This window comes from Sceloporus undulatus, chromosome 4, assembly GCF_019175285.1.
Source record: "Sceloporus undulatus isolate JIND9_A2432 ecotype Alabama chromosome 4, SceUnd_v1.1, whole genome shotgun sequence".
NCBI classification, from domain to species: Eukaryota; Metazoa; Chordata; class Lepidosauria; order Squamata; family Phrynosomatidae; genus Sceloporus; species Sceloporus undulatus.
In genome coordinates this window covers 232,853,525-232,874,169 of record NC_056525.1, presented here as the reverse complement: position 1 = coordinate 232,874,169, position 20,645 = coordinate 232,853,525, and the positions used below count along the sequence as shown (strand labels likewise).

The 20,645-nt window shown below is 41.7% G+C and overlaps 1 protein-coding gene across 2 annotated transcripts in view; it reads right to left on the bottom strand.

Annotated features, from left to right (window-relative positions):
- DEPTOR (DEP domain containing MTOR interacting protein) overlaps nt 1-20,645 on the bottom strand; it is a 741,617-nt gene that overhangs the window by 662,243 nt on the left and 58,729 nt on the right. For both annotated transcript variants that reach the window (XM_042461765.1, XM_042461766.1), the window contains exons 8-9: nt 14,416-14,486; nt 11,598-11,702 (exon numbers count right to left, since the gene is read on the bottom strand). In XM_042461765.1, the coding sequence (XP_042317699.1) occupies nt 11,598-11,702; nt 14,416-14,486 (176 nt within the window). The remainder of the gene's footprint in view (nt 1-11,597; nt 11,703-14,415; nt 14,487-20,645) is intronic.

Here is a 20,645-nt window from a genome sequence, read left to right as displayed (position 1 = left end):
GGTTCCCCCATTGGTTTGCACTGAGAAACCAAGGCCCGGTACAAACCGCCCCAAAAGGGTGGCCTGATGGCAGCCTGTTTGCCTGCGGAATGACGTCAAAGCAGCCAAACTGTCCAGTGTCCCTCCATCCCAAAAAGAACCCGGAAATACTGTGTGCCATTGGTGCACTCATGATGTAAGCAACACACAGCGACATCTATACACTGCATGCCACTTACGTCAAGATCGTGGCCCTCGTGTGGATGAGACGCCGCCATGATGCCACCGCCGTCACGTGCTAGGGTTCTGGAGCATGCGGTTGCTGTGCACTCAGGAACCCTAGTATCGGTGGCAGCATGCCACTTTTGGCCCATTTGTCCCAGGACCAAAATTGCTATAACTTCTTTTTCACAATAGTACATGGAATTTTGAGTTACTCTTCATTACTTTAAAAAATACTTTCTGAGCTCTGCTCCAACACAAACGATTTACCTACCAAATTACTCTCCCGAAAGATGTCCCCAATTCAGGGGGGGGGAAACCCTTCCTATATCCATTAAGTCAAAGCTGATTTGATGGGAAATAACAACAGTGACATTGCTTGCTCAAAGACAGAGGTTTGTTTTTTTTAAAAAAAAAATTAGAATAATAGGATCATAGAGTTGGAAGAGACCCAAAGGCCATCCAGTCCAACCTCCTGCCATGCAGGAATACACAATCAAGACACACCCGGCAGATGGCCACCCAGTCTCTTTTTAAAAAACTCCAAAGAAGGAGACATGTTCCATGGCTAAATAGCTCTTACTGTCAGGATGTTCCCCCTAATGCTGAGATGGAATCTCTTTTCCTGTAGTTTTCTGGTATTGGGTTGCAGCAAAGGCCTGTAGTAAATATTACAAAAAAATTCAAACTGGGAAAGAATGGGATTCTATTCCTCTTGATTCTACTGTAGCTGTATGTGCCTGCCTACAATAGATAAACAGCAGCTGCCTCCAAACTCCCTCACTGAACTTGTGTGAACAGCAAAACAGACATTTTAATCAGTTTTATAGTATTTTAATGTGGTGATTCTAAATTGTTTTAAAACTTTTTATAAACATTTTAAATGTGTTGTTATAGAAGCAGTCTTAGGTCTTGTCCTGGGAGAATGGGAGCATATAAATAAAGTAAATAAATCAAATTAATAGTAAATAAAAGTGGAAAACCTCACCACCTTCCCCAGCATTAAAAAGAAACATAGATCTGTATGTTTGGCCATTAAAACAGATTATTGCAGGAAAAGTGGAGGATAAGGAAAGGAAAAAAACAATCTCTGGATGCATTTTGGAAGAAGGTTTCAAATGGTTTCTAGAAAGACCCCAGCCACAGATGCTGGTGAAACATCAGGAATAAATGCTTCCAGAACACAGCCACATAGCCCGTAAACCCCATGGTTTCTAGAAATCTGAAAATATTATTTTCTTAGGCACAGCTTACCTGATGGGATTTTATTTCAGGCATGTGTATTAATTTGAAGAGACCCAACGTGGTATAGTTGGACTCTGGAGACCAGGGTTCAAATCCCTGCTCAGCCATGAAAAACCCACTGTGTGGGCAAATCACACACTCTCATCCTTGGAGGGAGGTAAAAGCAATCCCTCTCTTAACAAATCTTGCCAAGAAATCCTCATGACAGTTTCTCCTTAGGGTCTCCATAAGTCGGAAATGACTTGAAGGCAAACAGCAACAATATTATCTTGCATTAAAGGTTTCCTGAAACATATTGAACTGGTGTTCTGTTTTTGTTGTGTAGGATCCTCTATCCATTCTATTTCTGCCTCTGGTACTACAGTTTCTGTTAAAGAAGTAATGCCCAGGAACACAACTGCTTCATTAACTGAAGTATACTGGTAAAAGGTGACCCAGCGTGGCATAGTGGTTTGAGTACTGAACTACAACTCTGGAGACCTGGGTTTGATTCCCAGCTTGGCCATGAAACCGACTAATCATGGGACATGCCTCTGAAAGGCTAGCATCTAGCAGTGAGGCAGCTACTGCTCTGGCTACTCTTGGGCAAGTCACATGCTCTCAGCCTCTGAGGAAGGCAACGGCAAACCTCCTTTGAACAAATCTTGCAAAGGAAACCCCATGATAGGGTCATAGGGTCACCATAAGTCAGAAACTACTTGAATACACCCAACACACACACACACACACACACACACACACCTGTAAAAGGCTCAGATTGTTTGCATTTACTACCATCCTCAAAGGGAAATGATCTGCAAACAAGGACCTCATCATCAGTGATCACTTCTTTGTTCTCTCTTTGCTCAACAGACGCACATTCAGAGTTCTTCTGTGCACTCCACTCTTATTTCTCTAGCATGGATCTGTCTAGCGGACGTGCAATTGGCTAAACTGTGGGCGGTGTGGGTGCAGGCAACAATCCAGTTCTTGCGTAAACATAAGATTACATCTCCAGAGAATAAGCATTCCCTTTCAATCTCAAAACCTCCTGGTGTCTTCTTAGAATCTCTCTAAAAATGTTTGCTAGAATCTAGAATTCAACTTGCAGAAGCAAGATAAACAACTTTGCTTATGGAACTGCGTACACGCCCCTATTATTACTTCTCCTGCTTGGCATAGCTATCTTTCTTCACATAAAAACATTAGTCACTCTTGCACGGTTCAAGCAGCTGTCCCAAACATTTAGAAAACCTTTAAAAAAAGAAAAGAAAAGAAAACACAACCCGAAACATGTTGTGCGCCATGTGTTTCTTTTACGACACTTACAGAGGACTCCTTCAGACAGGGCAAATGGATGAGAGGTTGTGGTTTTTGTTGTTGTAGATCTCGTTTCATTTTGTTTTAAAAAATGAAAAACAACAAAAAATATTCAAACAAAATTTCAGTTGTCCTGGCAATTTCTGGCCAGAATTTCCAACCTAAATGAGGCTTTTTAAAAATTCTGAGACAGTAATTTCTTCTTTTCCCCTCAATTTTTAGGATTATAATGCTGGATGACCTTGAGTGAGTCACACACTCACTGGGTGACCTTGGACAAGACACACTCTCTCACCCCAGAAAACCCCATCTCCATAAGTCAGAAATAGCTTGAAGGCACAGATCAATGGCAATTTTCTATTATAACTCATTTTAAAAAAATAAGAGAGGAGAAAAGATGTCCTTCAAACCATAAGATGACCTGAACAAACCATTCCCTGGTTTTCAAAAAAACCTTTGGAGAAGCCCAAGAGTAGATCGATGAAATTGCTTCAATGCCACAAGAAGAAAGAAATTAGTGGATGCAGAAGTCACAATAACTGGCAAAATTTAGCAAAACTTAAGAAGCTATATTACAAGAATTCCAATTCCTTAGACTAATCTGAAAGGGCCTTGAATCAATTCTTCAGTGGTGTGTCATCTCACTCACCTCCTTTTAATTACTTAATTTTTAAAAATTAGAGTTTATAAAAAAATATTTTTGGACTACATCTCTCAAGAACATCTAGCCATGCTGGATGGGAGAACTCAGGAGATTAAAAAAAGTAGTTGTCCCAAATTCCGAATGTATTACGCTCCCAGATTTACCCATACTGAATGATGAGAAATGAGCAATGAACTATAGAAAAGGAAAACAACTTTGTATTTTGCTTGCAACATTAATTCTTTTTACAGAGTTATCCTCCTCCAAAAACACTGGAGGGTTGTTTTTCCCCTCCTGTTGGTATAAAAACAACAAACTTGCCCATTGAATGCAGCAAACAAGCAAGTCAGTGAACATCATTCCAAGGGTGCATCTACACTGTAGAAATAATGCAGTTTCACACTGCTCTAACTACAATAGTTCCATCCTACAAAATCCTGGGATTTGTAGTTTTGTAAGACACCCATGCTCTTGGTCATCGAAGGCTAAAGATCTTGTAAAACTACAGATCCTTGGATTCCATATTCTGGAGGTATAATACTTGTGATGCCAAAATGCATTATTTCTAAAGTGTTGATGTATCCTCAATCATACAGGGGGCAGTTGGATCTCAAGATAAATGTTCCTCTTTTGGATGAATTCTGTTCCATGTTGGCTTTCTCCTAACTCAGGCGTTAAACCTCTACTACGGATTTTTGTTTGGTTTGGCCTGGAGACTTAACACTGATTGATAACAGTGGCTTCATATCTATGATTGCCAGATTGAAGAGGGAATTTCAGCAGGTGTTGCTTGTCTCACAAGCAGGTAACAAAAAGCAGCTGATGATATTCTCTCTTCTGAACAACTGTTAAAGGTGCACGAGCAAGTTTTTGCTCTAGGAGGGGGAATAAGACCTTTCTGAGTAAGGATGTTGAGGGTTTAACCAATGCAAAATCTGGGGCTGCCAGGTCAAGACAACCTAGGCATTGAGATTTCAGGATCCAAATGGGAGACCAAGAGATTATTCCTGGTAATCATACCCCCAAAATGTCCCAGTCTAGCAGAGGCCGTCCCAATAATCCTCTGTCATCCCACTTTTTCAGCTACTTTTAAATGTCCCAGTTTCTTCCACTCACTTTCCCCCTTTATCCTCAGTTGCTGCAAATGGAATGCAAAAGTAGTTTGTGCTCAATTAATTCATCAGGAAGGAAGGAGAGAGCAGAATCTTCCACACAGACCTACACAAAAAGAAAGCGCTGCAGCCTCTCTTAGCTTATTTGTTCTTCCTCATCAACAACTTTTGTCATCTTGACTAGACTCTTGCTTCACCACCTACATCCCAGTTTTCCCCTGGGAAATGTTGGAGGGTATGGTATCCTGATGCTCACACCCGTTCTAAAAGCAGAAAGTCTATGGCAGGGGTGAGCAACCTCTATTCTTCCACCAAAACGAAAATCATTTTTGTCCCCAAATACCTTTACAGAACATGAGGGCATGTTTTCGGGGGCACTAGAGGGCCATTGGGGGCATTATTAAGGCAAAAAAAAAAACAAAAAAAAACAAAAACAACCCAACAAATTGAAAATTTTTGCTAAAATTCATTTTGACCGGGGGGGGGCAGTGGGGGTCCAAACATAGTAGAAATGCCTCTCACATACCCCTGGAGATCATTTTGGGGCATCTTGAGAGGAAAAAAATATTTGGAAGGAAATATGACCCATGCACAAAAATGGGTTTGGGGGTCCTTGTGGCCCACAAGATGCACTTTGCCCACTCCTGGTCTAAGGGCTATTTTAAGAATCCAGCAAATGCTCCAGGGGGGCACAAGTCCACAGCTGTGCTGTCTGGCGGCAGCAGCACAGCTAGAATTGAGTTGCAGCCCCAGCTGAAATTTACAAGATGAATTAAAAACACTGTGTAGCAGTGTTTTTATGCTGGCAACTAACATCCAGGACTACTGCACCTCTATCTGAATGGGTACAGCTGTTGCGGCTCCAAACTTATCAAGGCAAACAGGCCAACATACCCTTGCCTCTTGTTTTCTATTCCTTTTAAGTGCCTGCCCAAGCACCTGCTTAACAGAACAATTTTTTCTACAGATGTCTTTTAGCTTATAGTATTGTTGTTTAAAATGAAAATGGAAGGGACCTGTGGCTGTTGGATGCAAAGATGTATAAACTTTTGTAAAGTGATTAGTGAGAGAGGGCATGGTTGCTCATTTGTTTCACCTCTTTGTTTCTTTCTTTGATGAATGTATGGAAGTTTTTTTACTTCCTTCCCCAGTCTCCCAAAAAGTTAGCTAGTGCTTTCTCTCCCTTTGACTGGGAAGGGAGTATCCATCATGCTAGCCAACAACACATGTAAGAGCCAGCTTTAGGGGCTCTTGTACTGAAGCTTAGATAATCTTCTTTTGTCTACCTCCTTTCCTACTCAGCATGGAATTCCTGAAACAATCAATGTAATTTTTTTTCTTTTTTGGCTTACAAAAGCATTCTGAGTACTTTCTCCTGTTTTCTACCACAAGCTTATATTGCACTGGATTTGCTGCACTCTGCTTAATATACAATATATACCAAATATTCCTACAATGGACCCTAAGGTGAAACTATAATGGGTTTTTCTTGGCAAAGTTTGTTCAGAGGGGGTTGTCGTTGCTTTCCTCTAAGGTCGAAGGAAAGTGTGATTTGCCTAATGTCACCTCGTGGGTTTCCAATGGCCCAGTGCGGATTTGAACCCTGGTCTCCAGAGTGCTAGTCCAACACTCAAACCACTACAATACACTGGGTCTTGTAACAAGGCCCACACAAACAATTGTTGGCATGATAAATAATGAGTTTTGACTCATTCTTCTTATTCTTCTGTCCTTATATCAACCAATGATCAGTAATCAGAGCTATTTGAAATCTGGGAAGTTCTTGCAGTGAAATGAGCTGTGGGATGAAACTCTGGAAGATTTTACATAGAACAGGAGCGCTAATGTATGGACCAGGATTCCCATATGTACAGAACAAGGTTTTGCATTGAAAAGAAGTTCTGATGTGCAGACTACCTATGATTTCTTAAAAACGTAAAGGCTTAGATAAATAATCAAAGCTTTTCACTAACATGAACTACAGCATGTTCGTTCAGATCACTCACTAGCTATGCACTTTGTGGTTGTTGTTGTTGTGTGCCTCCAGATCATTTTTTACTTATGGCAACCCTATCATAGGGTTTTCTTGGCAAATTTCTTCAGGGAGGGTTTCCCATTGCCATATTTTGAGGTTGAGAGAGTGTGACATGCCCATGGTCACCCAGTGTGTTTTTATGCTCAAATGGGGAATTGAGCCCTGGTTCTCCAGAGTCATAATCCAACATTCAAATCACTACACCACACTGGTTCAATTATGAACTACAGCAATTATAAGTTCCAAGCTCTATTCTTACCAATGAAAACAACATTGTAGGTGCCTACACACACACACACACACACACACACACACACACACACACACACCCCACTTTTTTTTTAGTTAGTTCTGCACTAACAGAGCTAAATACAAAAGGATTCCAAAACAGACCTTTTAGCAAAAAGTTCTCAAAATCCTGAGCCTTGGACAGTTCATATTTCTCCCATACTTGATATTCTTAAAAACTCAAGTTTTTCCAATGCCTAAAGTACAGAAAGGTTCAGCTTTTGATACATTCTTATAAAACAAAATGAGGGATATTCCTATCCAAAATGATCTAGGAATCCTACTTGAACAAAAGCAACTGGCGAAGGAAGAGAAGTTACACCAAAGTGAAGGGTTCCACACACCATCCTTGCTTCTCCCCTTTAAATTTCATTATACTGTGTAGTATTTTAAATGTCCAATGGAGATCTGGGTCACCAGATTTGGATCCTCAGCTCCAGGTGAACTTTAGCCTCCAAATGAACACAGTACTAAATCCCATTTTCATCTTTTGTATTATTTCAGAGAAAACAAATGACCAAGGAAAGCAATTTCAATTCCACGAAAGTGCTGTTTTTTCAACTCAGACAACAGAAGGGTAAGAGATGTGTGACAAGCCCCAAATATTCACTCTTGCAAACTTGAGGCCAGCTTTGTGTATTCAACTGCATGGATAACACAGCTGTCCTACCGAGCAGCATACTGAGATTTTAAAAAAGAAAAGAAAACAAAGCCCTGAACAGGCAGTTCACAGTTTTCATGCAAAAGGAAAGAAAGAAAGAGAGAAAGAAAGAAAGAAAGAAAGAAAGAAAGAAAGAAAGAAAGAGGCAATAACCTTATCATATCTATTTCTGTGCAATGAGTCCATGACAAGAGGGAGGGAGCTGCAGGTGTTTGTTACAATCACAATGTTATCGCTGTGTCAATATTTACCCCTCTTTGGTTTCAGTCATGGGATATAAAGCCCAACCCTTTGGGGGTGAGAAGAAAAGTTGTCACTTTCCACCAGCCTTATTTCCAAAGAGCTACTGAGTACTTAGCAGAAAGATGACCCAGAGTTTGGAAAAGTTCCTTTCTTCTCACTCCAACTCCCAGAACTGTCCAGCAAGGAAGGAATTTCTCCAATGTTTGTTTCAAAACCTCTCCAAGTTCTTTCTTACAAAATTCTCACTGAGAACCATAGAATCATAAAATCATAGAGTTGGAAGACTCCAAGAGCCATCCAGTCCAACCTTTTGCCATGTAGCAATACATAATCAAAGCATGCAACAGATAGCTGGCCTCCAGACTCCACCACACTCCAAGGTAGTGTATTCCACTGTCAAACAGCTCTTAACCATCAGGAAGTTCTTCCTAATGTTGAGGTGCAATCTCTTTTCCTATAGTCTGAACCCATTGCTCCAGGCCCTACTCTCTGGAGCAGCAGAAAATAAGCTTGCTCCATCCTCAATATGACATTCCTTCAAATATTGAAACAAGGCTGTCATACCACCCCATAATCTTCTCTTCCGCAGTTCCCTAAGCCACTCCTCATAGGGCATGGTTTCTAAACCTTTCACCATTTTAGTTGGTCTCCTCTGGACACACTCTTGTTTGTCCACATCCTTCTAGAACTATGATGCCCAGAACTGGACATAATATTCCAGGTGAGGTTTGACCAAAGCAGAATAGAATAGTATTATCATTTTCCTTTTTCTAGACACTAACTTCCATTGGCGTAGCTACAGATCTCTTCTTGCCTCCATGTTATCACCTGCTTTGAGAGAGGCAAGAGGCAAGACTATGCTAGGGCAAATGAGATATCACATGAGGTCTTCATGACAATAGTGATCACTAATGCTGCAGCAGTTTAAGCAGAGTGAAGTGACCTCCTCAGGAAGTAGATGCTAGGAGACAAACATGGCAGCCTCACAGCTTGGAGAATAAAGCTGTGTTTGCCATGCAACCTTTCCTGGATCCTCTAAATTTGTCTTTTCCCTCAGAAGCCATGAAGGATGTTGTCCCATCATCATTGTTCATGTAAGATTCAACTGCCAGTCCACCCAACTTCTGTACGGAATGTGGCACCCTCTTGTCTTTCACTTTAGGGAAACAAAAGGTAAGAATACACTCTACAAATGCATGAAGTCATGACAGAATACAGAGGCCCATTGAATACATGCAGAGTGCATTTCTCTCTCCACTGAGTAACTTAAGATGGGTCCCAGTCACATAGCAGAAATTATGGGAATTGGCTTCCAAATATATCTGAGCCTCACTCCAGCCCTTAAAAAAAACAAGGCTTGAGTGAATGTCTGTTTTTCCCTTCATGACAAAGGCTTTTCTTCAGAATCCACTGAGGCTGATAGCTTTTGGACTGCAAAATGTAAAACAAAATTGGCTCTGTAGTAGGTTTGCTCTATGGCCTACTAGAACTAATGGCCTTCAACTATGCCTGCTATGATGTAGGGCAAAAGTCTTGCCCATACCATTTGCTTCACAGTATGAAGAGAAAAAGAGAGCAAAATGTGTGTGAAGTCATAAGGACTGCAAGTTTTCTAAACAAAAAAGATAGCATAGGGCAAGAATCCAGAAATAAATGGGCTGCTGGGTGCTCCCTCAAGCCAGAGAAGAGGGGTCTGTACTGCTTTGTCAAGGACTCTTCTAGAAAGCAAACTGCTGAATCTTGGCTGTTCTTCAAATTCCTGCCCTTTTCATCCTAGCCAAGTTTTCTTGGTCTCGTCTTTTCATTGGGGTGTTCCAAGTGATTCTGGCAGACAACATTTCTCAGAGCAGGACAGATTCTTCTCCACTGCCAGTTCTTATGTCTGTGCTGAGCCTGAAGAAGCCTCGTATTTTTCAATATAAACTTTGGAAGGAGGTTCAGGACAAATAAAAGGAAACACTTCTTCACAAAGTACACAGCTAAACTGTAGAATTCATTGACACATACTGCGAAGATGGCTGCCAACTTGGACAGCTTTAAAATGAATCAATTCATTGAGGCTGAGACCATGAGTGGCTACTATTCATGAAGCCGATCATATCAGCGATATGCCTCTGTATATCAGTTGTTGGGGGAGTAGGAGATAACAGAGTACACTTGCACTCAACTCAAGTCCAGTTGGTGGGCTTTCCAAAGGCAGGTGAAGATGACTCAAAGGATGTAACTAGTGCAGAAAACAACAGTGAGATTCCTGACCAGAGTACCATGCAGAAATCACACAACACCAATCCGAAAGGAATTGCACTGCCTGCCAATACACTTCCATCCTGAATTCAGGATGCTGGCCAAGATGAAGGAGCACCTCTCCCTAAATAGACCATTCTTCAAGGATCTCCCGGAATAGCCCTCCTATGTTTCCTACCAGTGGGAAGAATACACTGTGGAAGGTCATGTGAGAGGACCTTCTCTGCTGTGGCACCCCATTTGTGAAAGAGACTCCGCTTGCTGGTCCAACTGGTGCCAACACTGATTTCATTCTCGTATCAAGCTAAAACAAGATTTTCACTGAAGCTTTTTGGGGCCTAGCTGATTTTCATTCCCAATACAGTTTAAAACTACTCTAACCATTGGTTAAATTGTTTAAAATGTTTTAGTATGTTTTTTTTGTTTAAAAAAATACTTTAAATTCCAAATTGCTTTAAAATGTTAAAATTGATTTTACTTGCCTGAAATCCCATGATACAGGGAAGGAAAGAAATATTTTAATTAATAAATAAAAATAAAACTAGTTAGCTTAGGGAACAGAATGTGGGATTAGGCATTTGGACTAGGCCCTTGGACGTAGCCAACAGAACTTTTTGCTTGTCCTTGGGTGTGTCTACACTAAAGAAATAAAGCAGTTTGACACCATTTTAACTGCCATGATTCAATGCTATGAAATTCTGGGATTTGTAGTTTTGTGATTCTTCCCTGTCAGAGAGCTCTAGTGCCCTACCAAACTACAAATCCCAGAATTCCATTGCATTGAGCCGTGCAAGTTAAAGTAGTGTCCAACTGTTTTACCTCTGCAGAATGACAACAGCAATTATGAGCTAGATGTACACTTTGCAATGACCTGAGGGCAGTTTGAATTATGAGGGAAAAGCCCTGCCACAAGTTCAGAATAGAGACAGTCAAGAAATGAGAAGAACAATAGGACCAGGAAGGGCAGCTATGAAGGAACTAGACAAGAGCCTGAAGTGTAAAGCTATATAATTGAATATTAAGGTTAGGATGGTCCATGCCATCCTATTTCCCATTTCTATATATAGTTGTTAGAGCTGGACAGCGAAGAAAGCTGACAGGAAGAAAATCAACTCATTTGAGATGTAGTGCTGGAACAAAGTTTTATGGATACTGAGGACTGCTAAAAGCAGCAAATCAAGCCTGAACTGAGGCTGTCATAATTTGGGCATATCATGCAAAGACATGACTCAGTAAAGAAGATAATAACGTTTAGTGAGGTAGAAGGCAACAGGAAAAGAGGAAGATCATATTCCAGATGGATAGACTCAACCAAGGAGTCCAAGGCCCTGAGTCTGCAAGACCTGATCAGAGCTGTTGAGGATAGGGGGACTTGGAGGTCTCTCATTCATGGGTCTTCACAAGTTGAAGTCAACTTGATGGCAGTAAACAACAAAGGTAGTAAGATTCAGGCCCCACATTATATGGTCACACATGATAACACACATGCAACCATGACATATGACAATCTTCATATCCACTATGTACCCTTAGGAATTTTGTCATGTCTGAAATAGTTCTGAGAACATGTCAAAACAGGATCCCCTCCCCTATTAAAATGATTTTTACCTATTTAATTAAAATTACCTTCATTCCTGCAGCAGCAGCTGGCCCACTGGGATCTACAGCTTGGACATGGCAAGGTTTACTTCCACGTACCACAAATCCCCATCCAACAGCATCGCCTACAATCTTGAGAAGGAAAGGGAAGACATTGCGATTAGTCCTTCATACCATCAATATTTTTGTAAAAACCAAATCCATTCAGTGATTATCTGATGTAAAAATATTCTAATCCATCCCTTTTCCACACTTACTACCCCCCCCCCCCGCCATTGTACAAATTATGTTCAGAGATTGGAAAAACTACTGTTTGGGATTACAATCCTTATTTTAAGGATTGTACAGGTTTAAAAAAATGATTTTGTCGTGTGAGCCACCTTGAGTCCCTTTCTAGGAGAAAGGCAGGATAATAAACAAACAAACAAACAAACAAACAAACTCTCAGAGATCCTCAACTATATTGGCATGGGAATATAGTTGATTTGGATTGTAATCCAAATCATGTAAGGCTTCCAAGGTCTGGTTATGTGTTCCTCTCTTCTCTGAGAAAGAAAGATTTCCAGAGCACAGCTATGAAAAGTTACTTTTAAAAAAAAGTCCAAAAAAGTAGAATTCCCAACTCTCAGCCAGGAATAGCAATACTTGGATTTGGCTTCTCTTTGGAGGGGAGACACTGGGGTTGCTTTTTCTTTGATGCAGGTGGCAAAATGAGTTAGCAATCCTCATTTTGAACCATTAATAATCTTTCATCTAAACCCAGACATAGTTCAGGGCACAATTTCCAATATTTCCTGTTAGAAATATTTATTTCTCTCTCTTCTTCTTCTAACCTTTGAAGTGCCTCTTCTTGCTGCCTCTTTGTCCCCTCCCTGCTTCTAGAAGGAAAAACTCCTTTTAAGTTCTGCTGACTATCTTGTTTCTCTTGAGATCTTCAGATATGAGGAGGCCAGTTCCTGTTACTAACTTCCAATGATGCAATATCAACCAATCATTTGGGCTTCAAAAATAGCCAACTGTAGATCCAGGGTGAATCTACATTGCAGAAAGAATGCAGTTTGCCACCACTTTAACTGTCATGGCTCCATCCAGTTCTAGGATTTTTAGTTTTGTCAGGCACTAGCACTCTTGGGCAGACAAGGCTAAAGACCTTGTAATACTAAAAATCCCAGGAGTCTGTAGGATGGAGCTTCAGCATTTAACATGGCGTCAAACTGCATTATTTCTATAGTGCAGATGCACTCCCAGCCAGCCTTATACACTAGACCACTTGACACTTATCAAGTTACACTATTTATGCACAATGCTAAGCAAATAAAATATCTTGACCCCTATTTTTCATATAATCATAGAATTGGAAGAGGGCCATCCAGTCCAATTCCCTGCTATGCAGGAACTCACAATCAAAGCACCCCTGACAGATGGCCATCCAGCCTCTATTTCAGGGATAGGCAACCTGCGGCCCGCGGGCCAGATGCGGCCCGGCAAAGCCTTGGGACCGGCCCCTGCCCGTTCCTGCCGCTGATTGCCGCCGGAGCCTTTGGCCTCTCGCGTGAGGGCGTGGGTCCTTTGGCCTATCAGGAGGAGGCGGGCAAGGGGGGGCAAGTGGCAGGCAAGGGGGGGCAATTGTCTATAGAAGCCTCCGAAACATGCATTTATATTAACATTTTTTTAAAAATCAGCAAATTTTTTTGCGTGTCCTCCATTTTATATATAAAAGTGTCCTACATGTGAAAATTCTATCCTACATTTGTCCTGGTTTATTTATTTAATTATTTTTTTAAAAAATTATTTACTTATTTATTTTTTGGATTTGGCCCCCCAGTTGTCTGAGGGACAGCAACCCGGCCCCCGGCTCAAAATGGTTGCCTACCTCTGCTCTATTTAAAAACCTCCAAAGAAGGAGACTCCACCACATTCAGAAGCAGTGTATTCCACTGTTGCTCTTAGATTACACCTCTGAACATACATTACACCTCTGAAGTGTAGTGTGTGTATGCATGTGTGAACAACAAATTATTTAAATACTGTGAGCAGCAGAAAATAAATGTAAGTACTAGAAACATACTAGCAGACTATACCTGTATGAGTCTGCCAGGACCCTGAGATTTTCCAAAGAAGTCCTTCTTTCAGTCCCACCGCTTACACAAGTACAGTTCGTGTGGACAGGAGATAGGACCTTCTCAGTGGCTGCCCCTAAGCTCCACAACTCTCTCTCTAGGGAGACTAGTATTGCTCCCTCCTTGCTGTGACTCTGACAGCAGATGAAGAATTTTAGAAGTGAAGTTAGGAGAGTGCTGTATTGTTTTCAAGTGTTCTGTTTTCATTACCTTTTATAATTGTTAAGCAGATGTTTTCAACTGTTCAGAGAGAGAAGGCTGGCCCAGTACCATCAGGGGCTAGCCTGAAGACGGAGGCTCCTCCCTCCCTGTCATTGTTCGGCTTCTGAGGGAGAGAGAAGGCTGGCCCAGTTCCATCAGGGGCTAGCCTGAAGAAAGAGGCTCCTCCCTCCCTAACTGCCCGCCCGCCCGCTTTCCACCTGGGCAGGAGCGGCCCAGAGAGACTCTTCCTTGCCGCCAGAGCAGCGTTTCTCCAGGGGGAGAATCTATAATCTGTACTGTATCGTATTTTCATTTTGTTTTGTAAACTGCCGTGATCATAGGAACAGCGGTATATAAATAAAATTTCAATCAAAAAAAATTTCAATCAATCAAAATATTTTTGATAGTTTAGGTCTATTTTATTTTTTTTTAAACTAAATTGTAATCATTTTAATTTGCAAGCTGCCTTGAGTCCCATTGTGGGAGAAAATAAATAAAGTTATTGATAATTCATAATAACATACTGTGAAGGTTTTCCTGGCATATGGAGCTCCAGGCATTAGAAGTTCATCAGGAGTCACTGGTCTCTTTAATACTGCAAAGACAAAGTTGAGCTGTTAAATAAAGGTGTTTTGGAGAGGCTGGGTCAACTTTCACATGAAGTGTTTAAGTGAAACAACTAAGCCATACCTGCTCATGCACATAGTACTGCAACCCATTTGTAATGCTCACATGTTTTCCAATGGCTTCTTCCGCCTTTTTCTTACTATCATTTTTTTTAGAATGATGAAACAGTAGTGCTATCTTCATAGGTATAGATCCCCTGAAACATTCTCTGGAAATTTTTTAAAAGGCCTGACTTAACATGGATAGCAATATATTGCTAGATGTATCAACATAACCTCCAAGTGTGTTAATTTGGCTGGGGCAATCCCAAAACGCTGTTGCCTCTTTTTTTCAATGGCTTGTAAAATGTCCCAGTTTCTTCCCAGTTTCCCACTTGTCCTCAGTTTAACAGGAGTTGTTCCAAAATTAGTGCAAAGTGCAAAGGTAGTTTGTGGAGAATATTGCTGCCATTTTGAAAAGATTTATTTAAAATATATTTATTATATTTGAGGCTATGGGCCTGCAAACTGTTTACTTAGTGCTGGAAAAATGATACACTGGAACAGCACTGCTTCAAGTGCTGTCTGAGGAGCAGAGGAGAAGATGACAAGGGGGTTTATCAAACAGGGAAGGACATTTATCCCCATAAAACAGAATCAAATAAAATCAGTGTTGCTCAATTTTGTTTTTATTTTTAAAAGGGCCACATGTGCATTCTTATACATGTGTTTAGTAGAGAAATGTCCAGCTTCTTAAGAATTAAAATAAATGAATTATGAAGTTTGAGCTTGTCCTCTGAGGTATTAGCTGCTCCTCCTATTTTAGTGTCATCTGCAAATTTGATAAGTATGCCCCCAATTCTGTCATCCAAGTCATTGATAAAGAGCCTATGTACTTCTACTTGGGAGTGCCAATTCATTTGCTATTTATCTCTGAGGAAATATGCATGGGAGTATGCAACAGAAGTAATGCAACGGCTTCTTAAGCTTCATGGATGGAATGGGAAGGAATTAATCCACATTCTCAGTGGCATGTTACTGTAGTGGGACAATGTAATGGAACCACAATACAAACGCAACCAGGAGGAAAGACTTCTGGATTCCATGCAGCAAATGAGTAGCCATTGTGCAGTCATTATTCCGTGAAAGCCCCAATTATCATAAGGGCGAACCCAGGGTGTTTTCATATCCAATGGTCACTGATTTTTTGGGGCCACTTTCAGACCATGCTCTGTTAATTCACAATTAAAGACTGACACAATGGAGAGCACCAGATTATTCATTGGCGGGATACAGACGGGCAGGAGAAGACGTCTTGGAGGTGTATTCTGATGAATACGGAGCCTCCAGACCGCCCGTCCTGGGGGCGTGGCTCAGGTGTATGGGGCTTTCACATGGGGGGCAGTGAAGACGCCTCACCTGGGGCCGTTTCTTACCCGCAGCTTCCATACCGCCGCCTCGCAGGACGCTGCAAAGAGAGAGGCAGCTTCCGCACGGGCAGCCAAAAATGGGGCTTTTTTTTTCTTTTGCCGGCTGGCGGATGCGCAGCTGCGGCGCTCAGCACCGGCGGCAGAAAGCATATGTGCACATTTAAAGCGCCCAGGCCCCTTTAAACTTTTCCCCCCGCCCTGCCCAAGGACAATGGTGGTCTTTTGCCAGCTGGTGATCAGCTGGTGTTGGCATCCTTGTCCGCTTGCACGTTGCTACTGTCACCAGCATCATGGATGCCTCCTCTCCTTTGGTCCCCGCGCTCTTGCTGAATCTGCAATGCACAGCCACAGCTGTCGCCGCTGCCACCGCTGTCCCCCTGCCATCCCCCATCACCTCCCTTGTACATATGTAAATATTTAAAGTTTTAGCGTTTTTTTATTGTTAGGTGAAAATGGCACAGGAATGTGTGTAGGGGTTCACTTTAAATTCCAAACTTTCCACAATTCAAGCAGCGCATGCGTACATGTTGCTCTAGGGTTAGGGTTAGGGTTAGGGTTACGAGCATTAAAATAGAGTGCAGCTGTGCTGCAGCTTCCACATCTGCATGGCATCTGACGCTCTAATTAGAGCCTCGGTGCAAACTGCGCATGTTCCAGGACCCCGACTCATTATGCGACGCAGCAGACACGGAGCTTTTAAATGGGCAACTTAAATTAGCGGCGTAGCAATTCTGGCGTACCGGTGCAGCAGCTTATAGATGGAGCTGCGCAGTTGCGCAGCATATAGAAAAGAAGCGGGGAAAAGCGGCACCTTTTTAATGCCGCTTCTTCCCGCTTGGGGCGTGCGGGCAGCGTGTTCATGGCGGCATTCAGGTAAGGGCTGTCTGAAGGCTATACCTTCATGACGTCATGAACACACCCCTTTTTGCCTGTCTGTATCCCGCCTCAGTTATTCAAACCTTTGAAGCAAATAGTTTGTGGCTAGAAGATGGATAGAACCTAAATACCCTAAAGGCACTAGATCCTATCTGAACTTAGAAGCTGAGTAAGGATAGCCTGCATAGCAGACCTTCAATGAATACCAGGTGCTGTAGACTATACTGTATTTCAGAAGAAGGAACTGGCAAAGCCACTTCTGAATATTCCTTGCCTAAGAAAACCCTTTGAAATTCATGGGATCACCATACCTTGAAAGGCAACTTGGATAAACATACATAGACAGTGAAAGAAGGTGGATATTACTTGATCACACACATACACACACAAATCCAACTCTGATTTTTAATTTGAGGAAGAAGAGCACAAATGGGTGCTTTTTCATCTTTCTGTAAGCACAGGAAATCACCCAGAAAGAAAACAAGTTCAAACGCTGACAGCTTTCATCTCATTAAAGGGCGGCTTGTCAAATGTGAGCTGATGTTACGACCGAAAGTATGCCATAATTCCTCTATCCAGTAGCATTATCGCTTTGTTGCTTTTCCCTTTCATGTGCTGCCCTGTTTCATTATCACCTCAAATAAATCAAATGACTTCTCATGTGTGCTATGGTGATGGCAGCTACAGTTTCAACCCCGTAATAGAGAAGCATCACTGGCTGATCTAAAAATCTGTTAAACTGGGCAGAAATTTTGTAGTTTAAGCTGATTCAGGATTGATTCTCACAGTCTCACTATTGGCGGGGTTGTGATTGCACTTGCTCAAGCTGCCACCCATGTGCTGGTGACACACCACATAAATGCTTGTGCGCAGGCCAAGTGCATGATTCCATGTCCATTGACTTTTAGCAGACTGCCAATTTCCAATCCTGCTAGATCAGTCCTGCTGCTCTGACAGCAGAGCTTGTGAAAGTTACCTTTTTGAACCTTCAGCTCCCAGGAACCCTCAGTCAACATGGATAGTAGCCATGCAGGCCGGGGGATTCTGGGAGATGTATCCAAAAGATGACTTTCTCAAGCTCTGTCAAAAGGGTATGATCAACGTCATTGAATTCTGAACTCTTGTGTTACAATGGCCTCTGTGTGTCTGCAGTATTAACTGCCATCAAGTCAAGTCACCATAATCACAAAAAGTCAACACGGGTTTCAGAGAATTAAGTCATGCCAGACAAAACTGATCTCTTTCTTTGATAAAATTACCAGCTTGGTAGATGAAGGGAATGCTGTGGATATAGTATATCTTGATTTCAGTAAGGCCTTTGACAAAGTTCCCCATGATATTCTTGCAAACAAGCTTGTAAAATGTGGGCTAGACAAGGCAACTGTTACATGGATTTGTAATTGGTTGACTGGCCGAACCCAAAGGGTGCTCAACAATGGCTCCTTTTCATCCTAGAGAGAAGTGACCAGTGGGATTCCACAGGGCTCTGTCCTAGGCTATTCAACATCTTTATCAATGACTTGGAGGACAAAATTGGGGGCATACTTATCAAATTTGCAGATGACATCAAATTAGGAGGAGTAGCTAATACTCCAGAGGACAAGATCAAGATTCAAAATGACCTGAACAGACTAGAAAACTGGGCCTAAGCTAAAAAAATGAAATTCAACACAGAGAAATGTAAGGTACTGTACTTAGGGCAGAAAAATGAAATGCACAGATATAGGATGTGGGACACCTGGCTGAATGAAACTACGTGTGAAAGGGATCTAGGAGTCCAAGTAGACCACAAGTTGAACATGAGTCAACAGTGTGATGCGGCAGCTAACAAGGCCAATGTGATTCTAGGCTGCATCAAGAGAAGTATAGTGTCTAGATCAAGGGAAGTAATAGTGCCACTCTATTCTGCTCTAGTCAGGCCCCACCTGGAATATTGTGTCCAGTTCTGGGCAGCACAACTCAAAAAGGACATTGAGAAACTGGAGAGTGTCCAAAAGAGGGCAACTAAAATGGTGAAGAGTCTGTAAATTAAGCCCTAGGAGGAAAGACTTAGGGAGCTGGGGATGTTTAGCCTGGATAAGAGAAGGTTAAGAGGTGATATGATAACCCTGTTTAAATATTTGAAGGGATGTCATGTTGAGGAGGGAGCAAGCTTGTTTTCTTCTGCTACAAAGAATAGAACACGGAACATTGGATGCAAACTGCAGGAAACATTAGGAGGAACTTCCTGACAGTAAGGCCTGTTCGACAGTGGAACACACTCCCTCACAGTATAGTGGAGTCTCCTTCCTTGGAGGGCTACAAACAGAGGCTGGATGGCCATCTGTTGGGGATGTTTTGATTTAGATTTCCTGCATGGCAGGGGGTTGGACTGGATGGCCCTTGGGGTCTCTTTCAACTCTATGATTCTATGATTCTATGATTCTAACTTCAATTTATAGCAACTCTGTGAAGGAAATACCTCCAAGTCACCCTGTTATAAATATTCTTGCTCAATCTTGTAAACTCGGGGCTGCAGCTTCTCTGATTGAGTCTGTCCACCTGTCATGTGGTCATCCACTTTTCGTATTCACTCGCTGCCCCTCACTCCTGGAACCTTCTTCCCCCGCGAGCAAGAGCCATCACCTCTTTAACCAGCTTCAAAACGGAGTTGAAGACCATCCTGTTCAGGGCAGCGTTCCCAGGCATTGCATAATTGTCACTTGCTATTTGATGTTCTTTTGTTGCCTGTTTTATTTAATCATTTCCTGTATTGCTATGTATTTTATATGTATTATCCTACTAGAGAGGACCCTTCCCCACCACCACTCCCTTTGTGTCGTGTCTTTTTAGATTGTAAGCCTGAGGGCAGGGAACCGTCCAATTAAAAAGATTGTATGTACAGCGCTGTGTAAATTTATAGCGCTTTATAAATAAAGGTTAATAATAATAATAATAATAATAATAATAATAATAATAATAATAATAATAATAATAAGTATTGCCTTCTTCCTTGCCAAGCATCATTATCTTTTCTAGTCAGTCATATCTTCTTGTGATATGCCAAAGTATTACCTCAGCTTAGCCATCTTGGCTTCTAGAAAGAGTTCTGGCTTGATTTGCTCTAGGATCTATTAATTTTTCTTTCTGACAACTGCTTAGTCCCATAATATTCTGAAATAAATGGAAACAACAGCTGCCTTGCTGCTGCCACATCTGAGAATTAGTTCACCAAATGTGCTGGTTGGAAGCGTGGTTAAATGTTGATTGATGCTAGGAAAGTTGAATTTCAGTGTGTGACAAATTGCATGCAGATACATTCAAAGCACATTTTGATTTTAACAACTGCCCGGTGAGGCAGATTTGGCTATTTTCCTAATATAGAAGCTGAACCATCCAAAAGTCACAAAGCAACCATCATGACTAAGTCAGGATCTGAACCCAGGTCTTCCCAGCCTAGCATTCTAACTACTACACCACAACTGGATCTCACAGATGTATTTAACACCACATTTATGCTTGGCCCCACCATTCACAAATTTAAATATGTCTTAGGGTTCTTCAAGATAGGCAAGTGAGTCCAAAGGATGAGGTGTTTATAATTGCTCATAATTTTTTTTGGGGGGGGGGATTCAAACAATATTTCACTTGATCTAGATTATTTTACAGAAATTTCCAACACCAGCTGAAATATTTTATTCTTGGGTTTCTTGTTAATTCCAAGACACATTGGAAAGAAAAAAAAAGTCTCCTTTTTTTCTCCTTTTTTTTTTCCCCCCCCCCCCCCCCGTTATCATTGTAATGATTTACATGTAAAGTCTCCCTTACCCAGAACTCTGAATTTCAAAATATTCCGAAATCCAA